Source organism: Salvelinus namaycush, chromosome 33 (assembly GCF_016432855.1).
Source record: "Salvelinus namaycush isolate Seneca chromosome 33, SaNama_1.0, whole genome shotgun sequence".
In the NCBI taxonomy this organism is placed as follows: domain Eukaryota; kingdom Metazoa; phylum Chordata; class Actinopteri; order Salmoniformes; family Salmonidae; genus Salvelinus; species Salvelinus namaycush.
Genome location: NC_052339.1, coordinates 31,153,020 through 31,178,994, shown reverse-complemented (window position 1 = coordinate 31,178,994; position 25,975 = coordinate 31,153,020). Strand labels below are relative to the sequence as shown.

Below are 25,975 nucleotides of genomic sequence, written 5' to 3'. Positions count from 1 at the left end.
GTCCAGGAAATGACGTAAGGTAGCTCAGTGCTGCCCCCCTCTCATTGAGTAACTTAATTAGAAGGCTGACCAGGGTACTGCAGGCTGCCATTAGCGACTCAATTACCCGTAACAACTTCTGTGTACGATTTTTAAAGAATCAGTTCAAGGACATACATCTGGTGTGTTAGAAGCAACTATCAGTTCCATGATTGTCTCAGATTTTAAAAAAATGCACACGAATATTGAAATCTATAATGAGGGATCCTGTTTTCTGCAAACAATGCCTGCAGTACCACGGTCAGCCTTGAACTTCCGTGGCTTCAATGAGAGGCGGCAGTCGTCCTCCCCGGATATGTGGTTATACTGTTGTTGTTTTTGCTTGTATTGTCAACCTGTTTTTTTGCTCCATCCAGGCATGGCCCGGGGCTATCCACTACCTGTCAGAACTGACCCAGCCCGAGTCTTCCTGCTTCCCAGCATTTGAACTTTGACCTGGGCATCTGGAGGTGTAGACTGTGACCTCATCCCCCTCCCATTCTGAACATTGTGGAACATTGTGAGAGATGAGCAGGGTTCTTAGATGAGATGAGGGGGTAGGGATGGGCAGTCTGGACCTTGCGGTCTAGAGATTGGGTCAGACATGGAACCTTCAGACCAGACCCTCCAAACTGCAGCCTGAGGAGAGATGTGTCACGTGAAGACTGGCCTGGTGTCAAGAAGGGCAGCAAAGAAGCCACCTCTCTCCAGGAAAAGCATCGGGACAGACTGATATTCTACAAAAGGTACAGGGATTGGACTGCTGAGGACTGGGGTAAAGTCATTTTCTCTGATGAATCCCCTTTCCGATTGTTTGGGGCATCCGGAAAAAAGCTTGTCCGGAGAAGACAAGCTGAGCGCTAACATCAGTCCTAGTGCCATGCAAGCAGTAAAGCATCCTGAGACCATTCATGTGTGGGGTTGCTTCTCAGCCAAGGGAGTGGGCTCACTCACAATTTTTCCTAAGAACACAGCCATGAATAAAGAATGGTACCAACAGATCTTCTGAGAGCAACTTTTTCCAACAATCCAGGAACAGTTTGGTGACGAACAATGCCTTTTCCAGCATGATGGAGCACCTTGCCATAAGGCAAACGTGATAACTAAGTGGCTCGGGGAACAAAACATCAATATTTTGGATCCATGGCCAGGAAACTCCCCAGACCTTAATCCCATTGAGAACTTGTGGTCAATCCTCAAGAGGCGGGTGGACAAACAAAACCCCACAAATTCTGACAAACTCCAAGCATTTATTATGCAAGAATGGGCTGCAATCAGTCAGGATGTGGCCCAGAAGTTAATTGACAGCATGCCAGGGCAGATTGCAGAGGTCTTGAAAAAGAAGGGTCAACACTGCAAATATTGACACTCTGCATCAACTTCATGTAATTGTCAATAAAAGCCTTTGACACTTATGAAATTCTTGTAATTATACTTCAGTATTCCATAGTAACATCTGACAAAAATATCTAAAAGACACTGAAGCAGCAAACTTTGGAAATTAATATTTGTGTCATTCTCAAAACGTTTGGCCACGACTGTAATTATTTATCATGAGAGGGCCATAAACAACTAATAATGCTGCATTCTCCAAGAAAGGTTAAAATCTCACCTTTCTGGAAAACAATAGTTATACATTTCTGAGGTTTATCACTTTTGAGGACAAGCTCATATGAAATATTTTGATGTATTTCCTATTCAACAAAACTGTATAAGGCTTGAAATGACATTCTTTCTAAATATAGTCAAATCTAATTATAAAACGATAACTATAATATTTCACTTTCTTTATAACTGTAAAATACACATTTGTACGTTTTAGTATTAGAGAAAATGTGCCTATTTTCTAAAGGTCTCTTGATTAAACCGTCTGTCCCGTCACTGTGAACGTCTCAGAGCTCTAGTTCTGCTTCCTGAACTCATTAGGAACTCGCCTTTCATCTCATTAATCTTGGTCGGTCTATTTTACATTTATTTTAAATGTAACCTTTAACTAGGCAAGTCAGTTAAGAACAAATTCTTATTTACAATGACGGTCTACCCCGGCCAAACCCAGACGACGCTGGGCCAATTGTGCGCCGCCCTATTGGACTGCAATATAGGGTGCAGCCCAACCTGGTCAGAGCATTTCCTATTATTCTGTACGTAAATCTGAGACACTCCATTTAGTATGATATGTATTCATTTGTTGTCCATCACCCATTTCGTATGATATATTACAATTAGTATTGTTACAAATTTGCTAAAATGTACAATATGTTACGAACTCTAGCTAGGTGGCTAATGTTAGCTTTAAGTTTAGGCGTTAGGTTAAAGGGTTACTGTCAGGGGAAGCATAAATACTGTAGTTGCAAAGTGTTGGTCCCATGAACTGAAATAAAATCCCAGAAATGTTCCATACACACGAAAAGCTTATTTTTCCTCACATTTTGTGCACAATTTTGTTTACATCCCTGTTAGTGAGCATTTCTCCTTTGCCAAGATAATCCATCCACTTGACAGGTGTGAAATATCAAGAAGCTGATTAAAACAGCATGATCATTACACCCTGTACTGGGGACAATAAAAGGCCACTAAAATTTTAAGTTTTGTCACAACACAATGCCACAGATGTTTTGAGGGAGTGTGTAATTGGCATGCTGACTGCAGGAATGTCCACCAGAGCTGTTGCCAGAGATTTGAATGTTCATTTTTGTACCATAAGCTGCCTCCAATGTCGTTTTAGAGAATTTGGCAGCAAGTCCAACCTGCCTCACAACTGCAGACCACGTGTAACCACGCCAGCACAGGACCTCCACATCCGGCTTCTTCACCTGCGGGATCGTCTGAGGGGGGGGGGGGTGCTGAGGAGTATTTCTGTCTGTAATAAAGCCCCTTTGTGGGAAAAACTCATTGTGATTGGCTGGGCCTGGCTCCCAAGTGGGTGGACCTCCCAGGCCCACGCAGGGCTGCGCTCCTGCCCAGTCATGTGAAATCCATAGATTAGGGGCTAATGAATTTATTTCAATTGACTGGTTTCCTTCTATGAACTGTAACTCAACCGTTGGGTTGCTAGATGTTAGCGTTGTACATCTGACCAACCACCCTACTTTTGTTTTTGCATTAAGTAACCATCGGTCTTACGAAACATAGCATACTAAATGGAGTGTGTAGGATTTACGTACAGAATAATACGAAATGCTCTGTGACCAGGTTGTTCAGCCAGGTGTTGGAGAGTCTGAAGAGCAAATGAAAATGGTAGGAGGGCATCCCAGCTTCAAGTGGTTTGAGTTGACATCCTATGTCAGACAGGCTGAGAGAAAAAGCCCGTGTCCGTGGGAACCAGGGCTATCGCTCAGTGCAAGCCATTTCGGTCTACCGTGTCCACAGATCAATTTATAAGTGAAATTGTCGGTCGGTACCAGAACCACGCAGAAATGTGGCTTCTAGCAAATGTAATGCAATAAGCAAAATACATGGATACCATTTTATAAAATGTTTAGGGAGTGTCACATTCTTTGTCAGAATAGGAATGAATGAAAATACTAAACAGTTTTCCATCCTGAGAATATTTAAACAAATGTGACCCAGTAAAAAAAATGTATATATATATTTTTTAAATTCTCAAAGCTGGACTGAAGTGAGACGGCAGTCACGGACAACTTTAAAGTGAATAAATCAACACCAACTTTGATCAGAAGGAAATTTTATTAACCACATCTCATGGATGGATAATTACTTTTTTTTTTGTAGTAACATAAAATGGCAAAAACCAACCGACCGCTACCACAGTCAAATAAAATCCTCTAGCTCCACGATTTAAACCTCTGTTGCATAGTTAAAATGATTTAAATAAATAAAAAGTCAGATTAGCCAAATGTCTGCACAACATCCAATACTAAACACTTACCCTACTATAGATCACCCTTCTTGGTTCTGCTCTAATAGTGTCCATGTACACAGTTTGCCAGCTATCTACAAATAGACTTGAAATGTCCACGAGGATGTTGCTCTATGACAGTTACGGTTGGTTAGTTGGATCTGGTCAACAGATCTTATGGTCTCATATCCTGCAAAGACAATAGTCACCTCTCTTAGGACATTTTCACATGATCGTGTTCCTTGAGGGTTTGGGTGCCTGTTTCACACTAGATGTCAACAGAACACATCCTGGTCTCCCCCCCAAATCGTGGGTCCATACCAGGGTCTAGGAACTACTCAACCAATTGCCAGTCACATGGAGTCTTTACTATACACATCATGTAGAATGGTTGTCTTGTGAAATGTGTTATCTGAAATTAAATGCTTCCAGATTTATACATGAAATCATTTTTTTACCAATTTACAGAGTTGTACCTAATGCAGGACCAGTTGACCAATAACATTCTGCTTGTTTGAACAACTAGGCTACTGAAAGTAGTAAGATATGACAGCTGTGCTCCTAAGCAACTTTGACAAGCATTTCACCCGCAATAACATCTGCTAAACATGTCTATGTGAAAATAAAGGAGAGCCGCACACACATGCAAAAATGCTCTCCTTTATTTTCAAGTTTTCTACTCCGCTAGCCAGCACCTCTCCTAAATAGGTGTGCGTTTTTCTTTTTCTGCTAAATATGGTCTATGTGACCAATAACATTTGATTTGAAGAGTGCCGTTAGCGTTTGTGACTACCACTACGTTTTCTAGAGATTTGTTGCAGCACAGAAATTGAGAATCCGTCAATTCTACCAGAGTATGTCATTAGTCAACGCTTCCCATACACAGTGTCTTCAGAAAAGTATTCACACCCCTGGACTTTTCCCCCCAAAATTGTGTGTTACAGCCTGCATTTAAAATTCCTTAAATTGAGATTTGTCCCTGGTCTACACACAATAATCCCATAATGTCAAAGTGGAATTTAGGTTAAGAATATATTTGACAAATTCATTCAAAATGTGTCATGTCTTCAGTCAATAAATATTCAACCCCTTTGTTATGGCAAGCCTAAATAAGTTCAGGAGTCAAAATGTGCTTAAGTCACATAAATTGCATGGACACTCCACAGTAAGTGTATAACGTGATTTTTTAAATCATCTCTGTACCCCACACACAATTATCTGTATAAGGTACTTTAGTCAAGCAGTGAATTTCAAACAGATTCAACCACAAAGACATTGAATATCCCTTTCAGCACGGTCAAGTTATTAATTAGGCTTTGGATGGTGTATCAATACACCCAGTCACTACAAAGATACAGGCGTCCTTCCTAACTCAGTTGCCGGAGAGGAAGGAAACCTCTCAGGGATTTCACCATGGTGACTTTAAAACAGTTACAGAGTTTAATGGCTGTGATAGGAGAAAACTGAATATGGATCAACAACATTGTAGTTACTCCATAATACTAACCTAAAGGACAGAGTAAAAAGAAGGAAGCCTGTACAGAATAAAAATATTCCAAAACATGCATCCTGTTTCCAACCAGGCACTAAAATAAAACTGCAAAAAATGTGGCAAAGCAATTCACTTTTTGTCCTGAAAACAAAGTGTTTTGTATTGGATTTGCCCCAAACATCGCATTACTGAGTACCCCTCTCCATATCGTCAAGCCTAGTGGTGGCTGTAGAATATTTTGTGTAGATCGTTGACACAAAAAAAAAAGACAGATCATTTTAATCCCACTTTGTAACAACTAAATGTGGAAAAAGACAGGGGATGTGAATACTTCGAAGGTACAGTATACAATGTCCTTGAGCTCCTCAGTGAAACGTGATCCAGTTGCAACCTGCATGCATGCGGAACAAACGCATTGATTTGAGTTAATCCTCATTCTGGTCGAGCTCCTTACTATACAAACTGAAGTCCAGATCTCTGAAAAACCATGGCTGAACCTCTGTGATGGTTAAAAAAAAATCTGGCTTTGAGTGGAACTGGATTCTTAGAGAATATGGCGTTGGCATGTCTAGGGTGAAAGCTGTTACTGGCTGAAATTGTCACAATGGAAACCACATGACTTGGTCTCAATTTGGAGTCCGGCTGGTTGATTGGATTTCTTGCCGATCCAGAGGGATGAATCGCCACAGTCCGCACAGTAGGAATACACGCGTCCATAATGTGAATAAACAAAAAAAATCTGCCTCTCCAAATTACCGCTCTCTCCAACGCACAAAATAGGTCTGATAAATCCAGGTCCGTTTCCCTCCTTCACAGCGATCAGACTTCCTGCCCGGAGTGTTTATAGTCACAGGATTCAGGAGAAGACAAGCAGCCCAATTAGTGTGGACGCAAGTCAGCCTCCTAACAGAGTCTTTAACCATTTAAGCTATTTAAAACACCTCGTGTTTTAACTTCTCCAAGGTGGCTTTCAACTCCAATTTGCTGTCACTCGTGTACAGTTTTAGACAGTGTCTGTTCTTATGCCCTGGTCCTAGGTCAGCTTACTCTACCATAATGCTAAAATGAATCTGTTCGTCTAAAAGCAATGTGCTGGTCCTAGGTCAGCTTACTCTACCATAATGCTAAAATGAATCTGTTCGTCTAAAAGCAATGTGCTGGTCCTAGGTCAGCTTACTCTACCATAATGCTAAAATGAATCTGTTCGTCTAAAAGCAATGTGCTGGTCCTAGGTCAGCTTACTCTACCATAATGCTAAAATGATTCTGTTCCTCTAAAAGCAATGTGCTGGTCCTAGGTCAGCTTACTCTACCATAATGCTAAAATGATTCTGTACGTCTAAAAGCAATGTGCTGATCTTGGGTCTCCATTGAAATTCCTCAGTTTAGTGTCATTTACAGGAGTCCGAGTGCCTCACTACAGATCAGGTCACAGACCATGCTCATCAAGATGGCACTGCCAGCAGAAAAAGACTGGTATATATAATTATACTTTTGTGTAAATTAGAAAGGATGAATGATTGTGAAAATACAAACCATGGAGACATATTTAGCCGGTCTGTATCCAGGTCCTCAGGAAGGACAGTTTGTTCCTCTAGGTGGTTAGTTTCCTGTGACCTGTGACCTGGTTGACCACTTGGGCTGACAGTATAACAGTGGACACTGTGGCTGTCCCCTCCTGTCCTTGTCCGTTCTGCTGGTGATGTCACAACGAAGGAGAAGGAACGGAGGGAACGCCGCTGAGACTTACTTCTTCTCTGGTGTCCGGAAAATCTGTTCGTAAGGCGGGGGTGGGTGGTTGCAGTACGAGGGCGGTGGAGGGTAGTCGTTCATCATATGGGCGGGGCCGGGCTGGATGGGGTAGACGGGGCTGAGGGGGGAAGTCATGACGCCGCCGGGGTCGCCATAGCCTACCATGCCAGGCTGCTGGGATACTGCATGGGGAGGACATAGAAACCACTGTTAATCAGAGTGCAAATTCAGGTCTGTATGAGTCATGTGATTTGTTGATTCAAATAAAGTAGTTAAAAATGTTCCTCTTTCCGCCCTCTTCTAAACAGCTCAAGGGCCCCCCGTTAAGTGTTCTGAAACACAGGATGCAACATCAAATATTCATGACAAACATCCCACATCCCAAAGTTTTTAAAATATTCTTAAGTATCAATAGTATTAATCGTTTCAAATTCCTTATATTAAGCAAACCAGACGGCACCATTTTCTTGTTTTTTTATTTACGGATATTCAGGGGCACACCAACATCCTTTACAAATTAAGCATGTGTGCTTAGCGAGTCTGCCAAATCAGAGGCAGTAGAGATGAGCTCTTGATAAGGGTGTGAATTAAACCATTTTCCTGTCCTGCTAAGCATTGGAAATGCAACGAATACTTTTTGGGTGTCAGCAAAAATGTATGGAGTAAAAAGTACATCATTTTCTTTAGGTATGTAGTGACGTAAAAGTTATCAAAAATCTAAATAGTAAAGTACAGATACCCCTTAAAGTACTACCAAAGTAGTTTTTTTATTTTAAGTACTTTACACCACTGCCTAAATATATGATTTGGACTAAGAGCGGCTGCCTGGCTCTGCGTGTGTTTATCATCAGCAGCCATTTTAATTATCTCACTGCACCTGGAATAAACATAATTAGATCTGATTAAACACCCCCCCACCCCCTCCCCTCCCCGCTGGGTATCTTATCTCCTGCAACACTGTGAAGGCCAGTAAAGCTGTCACTGCTGATAACACAGGGGGGGTAAAATTGGCACTTTGAATCAAAATAACCTGTGATTCGGGTCTCCTTCAGCGATGTCTTAATCAGAATGAAACCTGTTTGACAGATATCACCCTGCTCTAGAAATGTATTTCTGAATACTTGAACATAACGGTACAGTATTGATAACCATTGCTAACCCCCAAGACAGTTATACTAGCCATACTCAAATGGCAGACCGCGGTTCTGGATTCAGACACGGAACGGGATCAATGTGGACTGCGGGTCCCGACGTTAAATCATATTTTTTAGGAACTCAGTCAGGTTTTCACATTTCTGTTGTTGACAGTTATAATAGTAGAAGGCACAAAGGTGCAATATGGGAAGTTTATCTCATGTCGTTCACTGACAGACTTTGGAGAGATATTTATAACCTGTCAGAAATGCCCTGTTGATCAACTTGCCCATGTCAGCAAGATAGCTGGATAGCCTAATTTACTTATCTACATCTTGTAGTCATCATGGCCAAATTACATGCTGCTGTATCGTCCAATCATGGGGCAGATGTAAGTCACGTGTTTTGCTGTCGGGTGCCGCCATGTGTTTGCTGGCGTATCACGTGACTTGTATCTGCTCTGTGATTGGATGATACATACCGCAAGGTTAGTGAAGTTTTTGGGGCTCTTTGCACCAGAAACGGGCTAAAAATAACTTCAACACAGAGGTTGAAACCAAATACATCAACATATGAATTTGTCTTGCAATCTCAGAGAGAAAATAGAACATCTAGGTTGCACAGTAATATTGCTAACATTTATCACAATGGGGTTAAAAGAATTGAGAGTCCACTTCCTGGAACCGCTCGTCTATGCCGTATACTCCCACTGACCTGGCGTGGATACAGGCTGCCTGGTAAAGGAGACGTTGAAGGCATGCTCGTCGCTGAGGGGCGAGGGGTGAATGCACCTGCGGAAGAAGATGCCCGCTCCGCAGCAGAATAGCACCCCCATCATCAGCATCAACCTGGAGAAAGGGGAGAGAAAGAGAAGCAGTCAGAGTGGGACATGCATTGAAGTATGAAGTTAAACTGGCAGCCATTTTGTACTGTTTTGCTATGGCTTTAGTCAACCTAGTAAGAAGGGAATATTTTATTAACGTAGTAGTGTTTCCAACCTCAAGAAAGCAATGACCTTTGGCTTTCACATGGAATTGTTTATTTACGTCTGAAAAAATATATACTTTTCAACCCATATGATCTAGTACACAATAAAAGTAAAATAAAACATTTATAAAATTAGCTTTTTCATACTTTACAGTGCATTCGGAAAGCATTCAGACCCCTTGACTTTTTCCACTTTGTTACGTTACAGCCTTACTCTAAAATGTATTCAAATAGTTCCCCCCCAACATCAATCTACACACAAAACCCCACAATGACAGAGCAAAAACAGCGTTGAAATTTTAGCAAATTTATAATAAAAAAATAAATAAAAATACAAACTTCAAATTTACATAAGTATTCAGACCCTTTACACAGTCCTTGGTTGATTACAGCCTTGAGTCTTCTTGGGTATGACACTACAAGGTTGGCACACCTGTATTTGGGGAGTTTCTCCCATTCATCTCTGCAGATCTTCTCAAGCTCTGTCAGGTTGGATGGGGAGCGTTGCTGCACAGCTATGTTCAGGTCTCTCTGGAGCTGTTAGATCAGGTTCAAGTCCGGGGTCTGGCTGGGCCACTCAAAGACATTCAGAGACTTACCACGAAGCCACTCCTGCGTTGTCTTGGCTGTGTGCTTAGGGTCGTTGTCCTGTTGGAAGGTAAACCTTCGCCCCCAGTCTGTGGTCCTGAGCAGGTTTTCATCAAGGATCTCTGTACTTTGTTCTGTTATTCTTTCCCTCGACCATGACTAGACTCTCGCTTCACAGACGGCGCCAAGCACTCCTCCAGCATCTTTTCAGCTTCTCACGAATGTTCTTCTTTGTGATCCGAACACCTCAAACTTAGATTTGTCTCTCCATAACACTTTTCCAATCTTCCTCTGTCCAGTGTCTGTGTTCTTTGCCAATCTTAATCTTTTCTTTTTATTGGCCAGTCTGAGATATGGCTTTTTCTTTGCAACTCTGCCTAGAAGGCCAACATCCCGGAGTCGCCTCTTCATAGTTGACGTTGAGATTGGTGTTTTGCGGGTACTATTTAATGAAGCTGCCAGTTGAGGACTTGTGAGGCGTCTGTTTCTCAAACTAGACACACATTTTTTTATTTATTTGACCTTTATTTAACTAGGCAAGTCAGTTAAGAACAAATTCTTATTTTCAATGACAGCCTAGGAACAGTGGGTTAACTGCCTTGTTCAGGGGCAGAACGACAGATTTGTACCTTGTTGGCTCGGGATTTTCTTTAAAAACAAGGACATTTCTAAGTGACCCCAAACTTTTGAACTGTAGTGTATATCTGACTAAAATGATCCATTCCACTGACTGCACTGGACTAGTGACGCAGGTATTTTGTTAAATTATATAGTTTCCAAGGAAAAACATACTAGAACTTCCCAAATCAAAATGTCATGAGAACACATGTTGACTGATACCACACAGCCAGTCCTAATCATGTTGTTGACCGAGGAGAGTGATACCACACAGCCAGTCCTAATCATGTTTACTGATACCACACAGCCAGTCCTAATCATGTTGTTGAGCGAGGAGAGTGATACCACACAGCCAGTCCTAATCATGTTTACTGATACCACACAGCCAGTCCTAATCATGTTGTTGACTGAGGAGACTGATACCACACAGCCAGTCCTAATCATGTTTACTGATACCACGCAGCCAGTCCTAATCATGTTTACTGATACCACACAGCCAGTCCTAATCATGTTGTTGACCGAGGAGAGTGAAACAAGAGTAAACAGCAACAAGTGATTATCATGTGTTACATTTGTCTTAGCCGTCTCACAGTACGGACTTTGCAATTTATTGCCCTGCCACATCTGCAGTCCTCATGCCTCCTTGCAGCATGCCTAAGGCACGTTCACACAGATGAGCAGGGACCCTGGGCATCCTTCTTATGGTGTTTTTCAGAGTCAGTAGAAAGGCCTCTTTAGTGTCCTAAGTTTTCATAACTGTGACCTTAGTTGCCTACCGTCTGTAAGCTGTTAGTGTCTTAATGACCGTTCCACAGGTGCATGTTCATTAATTGTTTATGGGTCATTGAACAAGCATGGGAAACAGTTTTTATACCCTTTACAATGAAGATCTGTGAAGTTATTTGGATTTTTACGAATTATCTTTGAAAGACCGGGTCCTGAAAAAGGGACGTTTCTTTTTTTGCTGAGTTTAGTTAAGTAAAGTTAAAACTTTTTTTTTTTTTAAGTATGGTTCCAATTCTTTTCCCACCGTTAATTTTTCCCCCATAGGGGATTTTAGAAACACTTAAAATAAGCTGTGTTGTGTAGGCTTACCCTGGTGTGACATTTTGATAACCGTGTTAATCTCAGGCAAGGTGACTTTTATCAATATATTTGCCTGTATTTAACCCCCCATATTTAAATGCTAATTATCTGCTAATGTGGCTATCATAAAGAACTACAAATGCCATGATCTCTACGAGACTGACGAATCGAGACAAATTTAATAAATCTCTGGATTAACCATAAATCAGTTAGCTAAATTTAGTAATGAATAAATTGGCTACATTTCTTGTGCAAGTTTTAAATTGACACAATACCTGTTAGCAAAGGTGTCAGCTAGAGATGACATGCAGGAAGGAGCTTGCAGGGATTTGTAGCTTTGCATGATGTCAACGTTGATGCTCATTAGCATTTTGGAATGTGAGAGTAAATAAAGACTAATATATTGATAAAAGTCACCATGTCAGAGAAAGAGATTTACATGGTTATCAAAACGTCACGCCAGGGTAAGCCTACACCTGCGCTTCTCATGACAGACGGACCAGGTGAATCCAGGAGAAAGCTATGATCCCTTATTGATGTCAAATCAAATCAAATTTTATTTGTCACATACACATGGTTAGCAGATGTTAATGTGAGTGTAGCGAAATGCTTGTGCTTCTAGTTCCGACAATGCAGTAATAACCAACAAGTAATCTAACCTAACAATTCCACAACTACTACCTTATACACACAAGTGTAAAAGGATAAAGAATATGTACATAAAGATATATGAATGAGTGATGGTACAGAACGGCATAGGCAAGATGCAGTAGATGGTATAGAGTACAGTATATACATATGAGATGAGTAATGTAGGGTATATAAACATAAAGTGGTGTAACGGATGTGAAATGGCTAGCTAGTTAGCGGGTACGCACTAACAGCGTTTCAATCAGTTACGTCACTTGCTCTGAAACCTAGAAGTAGTGTTGCCCCTTGCTCTGCAAGGGCCGGGGCTTTTGTGGAGCGATGGGTAACGATGCTTCGTGGGTGTCAGTTGTTGATGTGTGCAGAAGGTCCCCGTGTCGGGGCGAGGGGACGTACTAAAGTTATACTGTTACAGTGGCATAGTTTAAAGTGGCTAGTGATAGATGTATTACATACAGATGGCAAGATGCAGTAGATGATATAGAGTACAGTATATACATATACATATGAGATGAGTAATGTAGGGTATGTAAACATTATATTAAGTGGCATTGTTTAAAGTGGCTAGTGATACATTTTTACATAATTTCCATCAATTCCCATTATTAAAGTGGCTGGAGTTGAGTCAGTATGTTGGCAGCGGCCACTAAATGTTAGTGGTGGCTGTTTAACCGTCTGATGGCCTTGAGATAGAAGCTGTCTTTCAGTCTCTCGGTCCCTGCTTTGATGCACCTGTACTGACCTCGTCTTCTGGATGATAGCGGGGTGAACAGGCAGTGGCTCGGGTGGTTGTTGTCCTTGATGATCTTTATGGCCTTCCTGTGACATCGGGTGGTGTAGGTGTCCTGGATGGCAGGTAGTTTGCCCCCGGTGATGTGTTGTGCAGACCTCACTACCCTCTGGAGAGCCTTACGGTTGTGGGCGGAGCAGTTGCCGTACCAGGCGGTGATACAGCCCGACAGGATGCTCTCGATTGTGCATCTGTAGAAGTGTGTGAGTGCTTTTGGTGACAAGCCGAATTTCTTCAGCCTCCTGAGGTTGAAGAGGCGCTGCTGCGCCTTCTTCACAACGCTATCTGTGTGGGTGGACCAATTCAGTTTGTCCGTGATGTGTACACCGAGGAACTTAAAACTTTCCACCTTCTCCACTACTGTCCCGTCGATGTGGATAGGGGGGTGCTCCCTCTGCTGTTTCCTGAAGTCCACAATCATCTCCTTTGTTTTGTTGACGTTGAGTGTGAGGTTATTTTCCTGACACCACACTGAGGGCCCTCACCTCCTCCCTGTAGGCCGTCTCGTCGTTGTTTGTAATCAAGCCTACCACTGTAGTGTCGTCCGCAAACTTGATGATTGAGTTGGAGGCGTGCATGGCCACGCAGTCGTGGGTGAACAGGGAGTACAGGAGAGGGCTCAGAACGCACCCTTGTGGGGCCCCAGTGTTGAGGATCAGCGGGGTGGAGATGTTGTTACCTACCCTCACCACCTGGGGGCGGCCCGTCAGGAATTCCAGGACCCAGTTGCACAGGGCGGGGTCGAGACCCAGGGTCTCGAGCTTGATGACGAGTTTGGAGGGTACTATGGTGTTAAATGCTGAGCTGTAGTCGATGAACAGCATTCTCACATAGGTATTCTTCTTTTCCAGATGGGTTAGGGCAGTGTGGTTGCGATTGCGTCGTCGGTGGACCTATTGGGTCGGTAAGCAAATTGGAGTGGGTCTAGGGTGTCAGGTAGGGTGGAGGTGATATGGTCCTTGACTAGTCTCTCAAAGCACTTCATGATGACGGAAGTGAGTGCTACGGGGCGGTAGTCGTTTAGCTCAGTTACCTTAGCTTTCTTGGGAACAGGAACAATGGTAGCCCTCTTGAAGCATGTGGCAACAGCAGACTGGGATAAGGATTGATTGAATATGTCCGTAAACACACCAGCCAGCTGGTCTGCGCATGCTCTGAGGACGCAGCTGGGAATGCCGTCTGGGCCTGCAGCCTTGCGAGGGTTAACACGTTTAAATGTTTTACTCACCTCGGCTGCAGTGAAGGAGAGCCCGCAGGTTTTGGTAGCGGGCCGTGTCAGTGGCACTGTATTGTCCTCAAAGCGAGAAAAAAAGTTATTTAGTCTGTCTGGGAGCAAGACATCCTGGTCCGCGACGGGGCTGGTTTTCTTTTTGTAATCCGTGATTGACTGTAGACCCTGCCACATACCTCTTGTGTCTGAGCTGTTGAATTGCGACTCTACTTTGTCTCTATACTGGCACTTAGCTTGTTTGATTGCCTTGCGGAGGGAATAGCTACACTGTTTGTATTCGGTCATGTTTCCGGTCACCTTGCCCTGGTTAAAAGCAGTGGTTCGCGCTTTCAGTTTCACGCGAATGCTGCCATCAATCCACGGTTTCTGGTTTGGGAATGTTTTAATCGTTGCTGTGGGTACGACATCGTCAATGCACTTTCTAATGAACTCGCTCACCGAATCAGCGTATTCGTCAATGTTGTTGTTGGAAGCAATGCGGAACATATCCCAATCCACGTGATCGAAGCAGTCTTGAAGCGTGGAGTCAGATTGGTCGGACCAGCGTTGAACAGACCTGAGCGCGGGAGCTTGCTGTTTTAGTTTCTGTTTGTAGGCTGGAAGCAACAAAATGGAGTCGTGGTCAGCTTTTCCGAAAGGAGGGCGGGGGAGGGCCTTATATGCGTCGCGGAAGTTAGTATAACAATGATCCAAGGTTTTACCAGCCCTGGTAGCACAATCGATATGCTGATAGAATTTAGGGAGTTTTGTTTTCAGATTAGCCTTGTTAAAATCCCCAGCTACGATGAATGCATCCTCAGGGTGTGTGGTTTCCAGTTTACAAAGAGTCAGATAAAGTTCGTTCAGGGCCATCGATGTGTCTGCTTGGGGGGGAATATATACGGCTGTGATTATAATCGAAGAGAATTCCCTTGGTAGATAATGCGGTCGACATTTGATTGTGAGGAATTCTAAATCAGGTGAACAGAATGACTTGAGTTCCTGTATGTTGTTATGATCACACCACGTCTCGTTAATCATAAGGCATACACCCCCGCCCCTCTTCTTACCAGAAATATGTTTGTTTCTGTCGGCGCGATGCGTGAAGAAACCAGCTGGCTGCACCGACTCCGTTAGCGTCTCTCGAGTGAGCCATGTTTCCGTGAAGCAAAGAACGTTACAGTCTCTGATGTCTCTCTGGAATGTTACCCTTGCTCGGATTTCATCAACCTTGTTGTCAAGAGACTGGACATTGGCGAGTAGTATGCTAGGGAGTGGAGCGCGATGTGCCCGTCTCCGAAGCCTGACCAGAAGACCGCTTCGTTTGCCCCTTTTACGGTGTCGTTGTTTAGGGTCGCCGGCTGGGATCAGATCCATTGTACTGGGTGGAAGGAAAAACACAGGATCCGCTTCGGGAGAGTCATATTCCTGGTTGTAATGATGGTGAGTTGACGCTACTCTTATTCAGTAGTTCCTCCCGACTGTATGTAATGAAACCTAAGATTACCTGGGGTACCAATGTAAGAAATAACACATAAAAAAAACAAAATACTGCATAGTTTCCTAGGAACGCGAAGCGAGGCGGCCATCTCTGTCGGCGCCGGAAGTCACTTGTTAAATCCACTTCAATCAGTGGAGATGAAGAATTGTTAAACCAAGAGACAATTGAGACATGGATTGTGTATGTGTGCAATTAAGAGGGTGAATGGGCAAGACAAAATATTGCAGTATCTTTGAACGGGGTACGGTAGTAGGTGCCAGGCGCACCGGTTTGTGTGTGTCAAGATCTACCACGCTGCTGGGTGTTTCACACTCAGTTTCCCTGTGTGTATCAGGAATGGTCCAAAGGACATCCAGCCAATTTCACACAACTGTGGGAAGCATTGGAGTCAACATGGGCTAGCATCCCTGTGGAATGTGACACCTTGTAGAGTCCATGCCTCGACGAATTGAGGCTGTTCTGAGGTCAAAACGGGGGTGCAACTCAATATTAGGAAGGTGTTCCTAATGTTTTGTACACAGTGTCTATTGGGATGATGCGCTTTGATGTCTTGAAGTTGGGTAGTATTTTCCCCCAGCAACTTACAGGTGCAAATACTGTCTTCTCCTGTGGAAATGTTGCATTCGGTCTTGTATGAATCGACAGTAAGTAAAGCGGCTCCAAACGTCGCCCCATTTTCAACTGAGCTCGTACCACCGGGAGAGTAGTCATGGCGTGTGCCTTATTTGCGTCAATGATTTGTTTACCACCAGATTGAGGAACGGTTGCCAGTCAGAGAGGTGACTCGTGAATGACCTGGACATGGTATTTATGTTCCAATAACAGCATTATTACAATAAGCCTTACAATTCAGCTAACGTCATGCATGCTTTTGATTGGACCAAACAAATAACACTGAAAATCTCTCCAAAAACTCTTGTCCAGTCCATGTATAGTCAGAGTTAAGATGGACTCACCAGAAGTACCATAGCCGCTGGATGGAGAGGGCTCGGACACAGCAGCGGGTCCCGCAGCAGTCCTCGTACGAGCGGCATCTGAAATGAGAATGCAATCTTGGTAAAAAAAATATACTTTGTCTAGTCACATCTAGAAACAGAGTGGAGTGAGCTATATACACCGAATGTACCAAACATTAAGAACACCTGCTCTTTCCATGACCGACTGACCAGGTGAAAGCTATGATCCCTTATTGAAGTCACCTGTTAAATCCAATTCAAATCAGTGTAGATGAAGGGGAGGAGACATGTTAAAGAAGGATTTTTAAGCTTTGAGAGATGGATTGTGTATGTGTGCAATTCAGAGGGTGAATGGGCAAGACAGAATATTTAAGTGCTTTTGTATGGGGCTATGGTAGTAGGTGTCAGGCGCACCGGTTTGAGTGTGTCAAGAATTGCAATGCTGCTGGGTTTTTCACACTCAACAGTTTCTCATGTGTATCAAGAATGGTCCACCACCCAAAGCACATCCAGCCAACTTGACAAAACTATGGAAAGCACTGGAGTCAACATGGGTTTCCCGGACAGAGTTTAAAAATCAGGACTAGGCTAAATTCTACTTAAATGAATCCAGAATAACTTAATTATTTAGATGAATTAGTTCTAGACTAGGGAGTCCCAGACTAAGGTATGTAAGGACTAACCAGTTAATCTTTGTGAAGCCTAATTAGATAAAAATGTGCACTAGTGCAGACCTGAAGATGCTTCAGAAACCAGGGATGGGAAACTAATACATAGCATTGCGTGGAATTGGAGGAAATCACCTAAACCAAACATAAAACGTTAAAAAAATGTCAGTGGCTATGAAAAAAAAAAACTCATAAAAAGAGAATTGTGCCGAAGCATCCAATTATCTTTTTTTTATTTTTTATAATAAAGTACTTTATGGGGACTGAATGCTGACTTAAGTCTGCCAGGCTTGCTAGGACAGACAAGATACAATTTCAATTAGCACTGAGGTGTGAGGTGTCGAGGCCTTTGGGCCTAACAAGTCTTTGAAGTCCCCTCCTGCTGTTCAAAGACCATCCACTGGCATTTCCTACAAGAAATCTGCCTCCAGAAATAAAATCTTCTCCCAAGTGGGTGTGACACCTACTCCTGCTGCACTGCTGCTTGGATTCCACCTGGCGATCTGTTCACAGTCTGCCCTAGCCCGTCTCCCAGTCTGGTACAAGTACCCCCACCACACTCCCCCCCCTCTCTCCCGTGCTTTCGCTCACCTCCAGCACACACACGCACTGTTGGGGCGAGTGACTCTGAACTTACAATGGCTAGCCTTAAGACATTATATATATACACTGCTCAAAAAAATAAAGGGAACACTTAAACAACACAATGTAACTCCAAGTCAATCACACTTCTGTGAAATCAAACTGTCCACTTAGGAAGCAACACTGATTGACAATAAATTTCACATGCTGTTGTGCAAATGGAATAGACAAAAGGTGGAAATTATAGGCAATTAGCAAGACACCCCCAAACAAGGAGTGATTCTGCAGGTGGTGACCACAGACCACTTCTCAGTTCCTTTGCTTCCTGGCTGATGTTTTGGTCACTTTTGAATGCTGGCGGTGCTTTCACTCTAGTGGTAGCATGAGACGGAGTCTACAACCCACACAAGTGGCTCAGGTAGTGCAGTTCATCCAGGATGGCACATCAATGCGAGCTGTGGCAAAAAGGTTTGCTGTGTCTGTCAGCGTAGTGTCCAGAGCATGGAGGCACTACCAGGAGACAGGCCAGTACATCAGGAGACGTGGAGGAGGCCGTAGGAGGGCAACAACCCAGCAGCAGGACCGCTACCTCCGCCTTTGTGCAAGGAGGTGCACTGCCAGAGCCCTGCAAAATGACCTCCAGCAGGCCACAAATGTGCATGTGTCAGCATATGGTCTCACAAGGGGTCTGAGGATCTCATCTCGGTACCTATTGGCAGTCAGGCTACCTCTGGCGAGCACATGGAGGGCTGTGCGGCCCCACAAAGAAATGCCACCCCACACCATGACTGACCCATCGCCAAACCGGTCATGCTGGAGGATGTTGCAGGCAGCAGAACGTTCTCCACGGCGTCTCCAGACTCTGTCACGTCTGTCACATGTGCTCATGTGCTCAGTGTGAACCTGCTTTCATCTGTGAAGAGCACAGGGCGCCAGTGGCGAATTTGCCAATCTTGGTGTTCTCTGGCAAATGCCAAACGTCCTGCACGGTGTTGGGCTGTAAGCACAACCCCCACCTGTGGACGTCGGGCCCTCATACCACCCTCATGGAGTCTGTTTCTGACCGTTTGAGCAGACACATGCACATTTGTGGCCTGCTGGAGGTCATTTTGCAGGGCGCTGGCAGTGCACCTCCTTGCACAAAGGCGGAGGTAGCGGTCCTGCTGCTGGGTTGTTGCCCTCCTACGGCCTCCTCCACGTCTCCTGATGTACTGGCCTGTCTCCTGGTAGCGCCTCCATGCTCTGGACACTACGCTGACAGACACAGCAAACCTTTTTGCCACAGCTCGCATTGATGTGCCATCCTGGATGAACTGCACTACCTGAGCCACTTGTGTGGGTTGTAGACTCCGTCTCATGCTACCACTAGAGTGAGATCACCGCCAGCATTCAAAAGTGACCAAAACATCAGCCAGGAAGCATAGGAACTGAGAAGTGGTCTGTGGTCACCACCTGCAGAATCACTCCTTTTTTGGGGGTGTCTTGCTAATTGCCTATAATTTCCACCTTTTGTCTATTCCATTTGCACAACAGCATGTGAAATTTATTGTCAATCAGTGTTGCTTCCTAAGTGGACAGTTTGATTTCACAGAAGTGTGATTGACTTGGAGTTACATTGTGTTGTTTAAGTGTTCCCTTTATTTTTTTGAGCAGTGTATTTTTCCCCCTTGTGCATTTTGCTATTTGCCTCATGACAACTGCTTGCTTTGTTGACTATGAATTTTCTTGTTACCTAACCATGAGACAGACTGTTTGTTCCCACACTCGGGACTCTTGACTATTGGTTACACAGACTTTTGGCCTCACATCCTATTCTAACCACCTCTCGCCGGCTTTGTCTCCATGTTACCTGATGAAATTGCTGTACAATATGATCTTGTTGCCATCTAGTGCACATTCAACACTGCAGAACCCTCCCTGTCCACTGCAGTGCCTTGATTATTCTACTGCTGATGATATCTGGAAATGTGCATGTACACCCTGGCCCATCTACCGTTGCTAGCCCCAATTCTGACTTGTACTTGGAAATCTGGTTCTCAGATTTCTGCTCTCGTAAAAGCCTGTGTTTTCTGCACGTTAACACTAGACGCTTATTACCTAAAATTGATTAATTGAAAGTGTGAATTCACAGCTCCAATCCAGATGTGTTGGTCATTACTGAGACGTGGTTAAGGAAGAGTGTTTTGAATACTGATGTTAACCTTTTTCGACAAGACAGATCTTCCAAAGGTGGGGGAGTGGCAATCTTTACCAAGGATCACCTTCAGTGCTCGGTTGTCTCCACCAAGACTGTCCCCAAACAATTTGATTTGATGGTTCTAAGCATTAAACTTTCAAATAGCTCTTTGTTGACTGTTGCTGGGTGTTATCGTCCTCCATCAGCACTGGCCTGTGCCCTAAGCTCTCTCCTGGCCTCTTACACAAAGTCTGAATTTGTCCTGCTAGGTGACCTAAACTGGGACATGCTTAAACCATCTGACCAAGTCCTAAGGCAATGGGACTCCCTAAATCTTTCTCAGATTATTACCAATCCCACAAGGTATGACTCCAAATACCCAGAAAATACTACTCCTCAATGTTATCCTCACAAATAATCCTGATGGGTATCAGTCTGGTGTTTTCTGTAATGACCTTAGTGATCACTGTTTTACAGCCTGTGTTCGTGAATGGCTGCTCTGTGAAACGACCTGTCCTGATTTGTCATAGATGTTTGCTAAAAAACTTTAAGGAGCAAGCCTCATGAACTGGCCTCTGTAAAATGGTATATGGTAATGGTATATGGTAAAATGGTATATGGTAATGGTAATATGGTATATGGTAATGGTATATGGTAATGGTATATGGTAATGGAATATGGTAATGGTATATGGTAAAATGGTAATGGTATATGGTAATATGGTAATGGTTTGACTTTGTTTGGTTGGAAAATGTTTTTCATGCTTTTGTATGCGGGGCGCTGTCCTCAGATAATCGCATGGTATGCTTTCGCCGTAAAGCCTTTTTGAAATCTGACAAAGCGGCTAAAAAATACACTTGTATTTTTTATGAATGTTTATTATGACTATTTCTGTATTTTGAATTTGGCGCTCTGCAATTTCACCGGATGTTGTCGAGGTGGGTTGCTAGCGGAACTCCTGCGCCAGAAAGGTTAAGCCTCACTCCCCCCTCACCCCCCCTATCTGAGATATCTACAGCAGCCCTCATCCTCCACATACAACACCTGTTCTGCCAGTCACATTCCGTTAAAGGTCCCCAAAGCACACACATCTCTGGGTCGCTCCTCTTTTCAGTTCGCTGCAGCTAGCGACTGGAACGAGCTGCAACAAACACTCAAACTGGACAGTTTTATCTCCAACTCTTCATTCAAAGACCCAATCATGGACACTCTTACTGACAGTTGTGGCTGCTTTGCGTGATGTATTGTTGTCTCTACCTTCTTGCCCTTTGTGCTGTTGTCTGTGCCCAATAATGTTTGTACCATGTTTTGTGCTGCTACCATGTTGTGTTGCTACCATGTTGTGTTGCTACCATGCTGTGTTGTTGTCTTAGGTCTCTCTGTATGTACTGTTGTTGGTTCTCTTGTCGTGATGTGCGTTTTGTCATATATATATAATATATTTTTTTATTTAATCCCAGCCCCTGTCCCCGCAGGAGGCCTTTTGCCTTTTGGTAGACCGTCATTGTAAATAAGAATCTGTTCTTTAACTGACTTGTCTAGTTAAATAAAGGTTAAATAAAAATAACAAACAGCATGATTCCTCAACAGAAAACAAGAAAATAAATGCCTGGACCACCATTTTGTAATTCATTCAACTCAAATGAAAAAGCAGTACCAATGTGCTTCATGTTAAGGTGGCTATGAAGGAGGAGAGAAACATGAAGCAGCAGCAGCAATAGTACCAATGTGCTTCTCAAACCAGCACCAGTCCGGGGGTCTCCATATTTCCATTTGTGAATTAAAAACCTTGTTCCCAATCCATGGTTATTGTTTGCTTCAAATCACTTGAACCATCAGTTGTGAGAAGTACTGCATCTCTGGGCAGCCATGCACTGGGCAGCCATGCTGTTTGAGGTCATTGTGAAGCACTGGGCAGCCATGCTGTTTGAGGTCATTGTGAAGGACTGGGCAGCCATGCTGTTTGAGGTCATTGTGAAGGACTGGGCAGCCATGCTGTTTGAGGTCATTGTGAAGCACTGGGCAGCCATGCTGTTTGAGGTCATTGTGAAGGACTGGGCAGCCATGCTGTTTGAGGTCATTGTGAAGGACTGGGCAGCCATGCTGTTTGAGGTCATTGTGAAGCACTGGGCAGCCATGCTGTTTGAGGTCATTGTGAAGCACTGGGCAGCCATGCTGTTTGAGGTCATTGTGAAGGACTGGGCAGCCATGCTGTTTGAGGTCATTGTGAAGGACTGGGCAGCCATGCTGTTTGAGGTCATTGTGAAGCACTGGGCAGCCATGCTGTTTGAGGTCATTGTGAAGCACTGGGCAGCCATGCTGTTTGAGGTCATTGTGAAGCACTGGGCAGCCATGCTGTTTGAGGTCATTGTGAAGCACTGGGCAGCCATGCTGTTTGAGGTCATTGTGAAGCACTGGGCAGCCATGCTGTTTGAGGTCATTGTGAAGCACTGGGCAGCCATGCTGTTTGAGGTCATTGTGAAGCACTGGGCAGCCATGCTGTTTGAGGTCATTGTGAAGCACTGGGCAGCCATGCTGTTTGAGGTCATTGTGAAGCACTGGGCAGCCATGCTGTTTGAGGTCATTGTGAAGCACTGGGCAGCCATGCTGTTTGAGGTCAATGTGAAGCCATGCTGTTTGAGGTCAATGTGAAGCCATGCTGTTTGAGGTCAATGTGAAGCCATGCTGTTGCAATTATGTCAATGCAGCATGTCCTTGGTTGAAAGCCCTATACCCACCATCACCAAGTAGGATTCCACTATGTCCTCCTTCAAGCTGAGCACACAAAGCGTTTTAGAAAATCCTTGAGTCATGATTTGCACCTTTCCAACGTGAAACAACGTTGGAGAACTGAACACTGTTAAGGCATACACTTTATACATTTGAGAACCAGATGTTTACAGAAATCTGCTGTAGAGGGACACTATGACATCCATACGTACAGCCAGTGACTCCAGGGAAGTTCCCATAGTCATCGAACTCTACCTTGTAGTTGGCTTGGGCAGTATCAGGAACTTGATGTACACTGAACAAAAATATAAAAAACGCAACATGTAAAATCTTGGTCCCATGTTTCAGGAGCTGAAATCAAAAAAAGATCCCAGACATTTTCCATTCACTCAAATTTTGTGCACATCATTTGTTTACATCCCTCTTAGTGAGCATTTCACCTTTGCCAAAACAATCCATCCGACAGGTGTGGCATATCAAGTAGCTGATTAAACAGCCTGATCATTACACAGGTGTGCCTTGTGCTGGGGACAATAAAAGGCCACTAAAAACGTGCAGTTTTGTCAAACAACACAATGCCACATGTCTCAAGTTGAGGGAACGTGCAATTGGAATGCTGACTGGAGGAATGTCCCCCAGAGCTATTGACAGTTCATGTCTGTCTTTTGAGTATTTGTCAGTACATCCAACCGGCCACACAACTGCAGACCACACGTAACCACGCCAACCCAGAACCTCCACATCCGGCTTCACCTGCGGGAAAAATAATGAAACGGGGTTTGCACAAACTAACAATTTCTGCACAAACTGTCAGAAACAGTCTAGTCGTCTTCACCAGGGTCTTGACCTGACTGTAGTTTGGCATCGCAACAAACTTTAGTGGGCAAATGCTCACCTTCGATGGACACTGGCACACTGTGTGCTCTTTACGGATGAATCCCAGGTTTCAGCATTTTATCGATGGCAATTTGAATGCACAGAGATACTATGACGAGATCCTGCGGCCAATTATCATTCCATTCATCCTCCACTATCACCTCATGTTTCAGCATGATAATGCATGGCTCCATGTTACAAGGATCTGTACACAATTCCTGGAAGCTGAACAATCACTCGCTTTAAAAAAAAAAGTAGTTATCTGTGACTAAACAGATGCATATCTGTATTCCTAGTCATGTGGAATCCACAGATTAGGGCCTAATAACTTCATTTCAACTGACTAATTTCCTTAAATGAACTGTAAATCTTTGTGGACTATTCTGCATACAGGTTGGTTAAAATATACCACACAAATCTCCTGTTTCATGATGGAAGGTTCCAGGTGATCAGTACATGTCGGGAAGGAGGGATGTTGCTTCCCCCGAGGACAGAGTCAGACGAAAACCTTGGCTCAAGCAAACAAACTATGTCCGCTCCATTTTCTTGGTACGGAAAAACGGACACGGTAATTGATTTCATCAAAAATCAATCAGTGGGTTGCTCCGGTCTATAACCGTCCTTCTGTCTAGTCTTGGCGGTGCTCTGTGATTATCATTGGAGTAGTCCAGGTTATCCAGTTTCTCTCATTGCCAACCTGGGGGCCAACATCCATTCATCTGAAATTAAACCCGCCTCTGGCCAGATTCAATTTAAAATCTTCACTTAGCTCTAGACTAACTAATTGGCCTTTTGGAATTCAGCTTTATAATCCAGACTAGGGCAAATCTGAGACTATTTTAAACCATGTCTGGGAAACGCCATTTCAGTTAAAAAGTGCAATTTAGTCTAGGATTAGGCGTAATCTGTGTCCGCAAAAACCGCCCTTCAATGTATGGTGTACCCAAGTCATTATTGGCATTTCTTATTTCCATTTCATCTCTATTTTGACCAGGCAGGTTCAGTGTCGCATCTCAGAATTACAGACAAGGTTCTGCATACAGTTCATGTAATGCATTAGACAGGGGCCACATAAACATCTTGTATTTTTTTGCATGATCATTCTGAGATAGGATACGTTTGTGTTAACTAACCCCCCAGGCGCGGTGTCGATTTCTCCACACAGCAGCATGTAATGGAGTCAGACAGCGAGGCGGCAGCAGGCAGCACAGTCTCCTGATGCTATACTTCTACACTCCACCCAATTAGCCCTGCTGACCGTGGTTGGCGTTTTACAATGTCACGGCTGTCTGGGGAAAGAGCTGGCAACAAAAGTACTGCGGCGAGGGACTACGCCACAATGTCCCCCAGCTGATTGACAACAAAGGAGATGAGGAGGTAAAAGGTCACGTGTGAAGGGTCAGTACAGGGACATATTTCACCATCGATTCCAAAGAACCTGGTGGGTCTGGTGCTCTGCGGGTTTCATGTGGTGACAGATTATTTGAAAATACCTTTTTATCACTGGCTTCTTGAGTGTGGTTGTATTTCAAATCGGATTCTGTTTTAATGTAATGAAAAGTCTAAAAGAATAAGTTACAGATTTGGTGTTTTAGAAGTTTGGTGTTTTTGAGAATGTGCCCACTTTCTAATGTTGTAAAGTCCATAGGTGCATGAGGCACTTTTGAACACTTCTTGGCTGCAAAAGCCTTGTCCAAATGATTTGTGATCAGAGATAAAAACGTAGTTCCAATAGCAGAGGCACAGACAGGGTCTTAGATAATAACGTAGTTCCAATAGCAGAGGCACAGACAGGGTCTTAGATAATAACGTAGTTCCAATAGCAGAGGCACAGACAGGGTCTTAGATAAAAACGTAGTTCCAATAGCAGAGGCACAGACAGGGTCTTAGATAAAAACGTAGTTCCAATAGCAGAGGCACAGACAGGGTCTTAGATAATAACGTAGTTCCAATAGCAGAGGCACAGACAGGGTCTTAGATAAAAACGTAGTTCCAATAGCAGAGGCACAGACAGGGTCTTAGATAAAAACGTAGTTCCAATAGCAGAGGCACAGACAGGGTCTTAGATAATAACGTAGTTCCAATAGCAGAGGCACAGACAGGGTCTTAGATAATAACGTAGTTCCAATAGCAGAGGCACAGACAGGGTCTTAGATAATAACGTAGTTCCAATAGCAGGCACAGACAGGGTCTTAGATAATGCAGAAGCCTGAAATCTCTATGCAGTGGCATGAGGACCCTGGATGTCTGCCAATGCCATGCTTCCCATAAATAAAGTAACCTCATTTTTTACAACACAGCCTTT

The 25,975-nt window shown here is 43.8% G+C and overlaps 1 protein-coding gene across 1 annotated transcript in view; it reads right to left on the bottom strand.

The window, feature by feature from the left end:
- Positions 1–7,114: 7,114 nt before the first annotated feature.
- LOC120027911 (vesicular, overexpressed in cancer, prosurvival protein 1-like) overlaps positions 7,115–25,975 on the bottom strand; it is a 52,985-nt gene continuing 34,124 nt past the window's right edge. Inside the window, exons 3-5 of the mRNA XM_038973006.1 lie at positions 16,639–16,716; positions 8,969–9,102; positions 7,115–7,302 (exon numbers count right to left, since the gene is read on the bottom strand). Coding sequence (XP_038828934.1) covers positions 7,115–7,302; positions 8,969–9,102; positions 16,639–16,716 — 400 coding nt within the window. The remainder of the gene's footprint in view (positions 7,303–8,968; positions 9,103–16,638; positions 16,717–25,975) is intronic.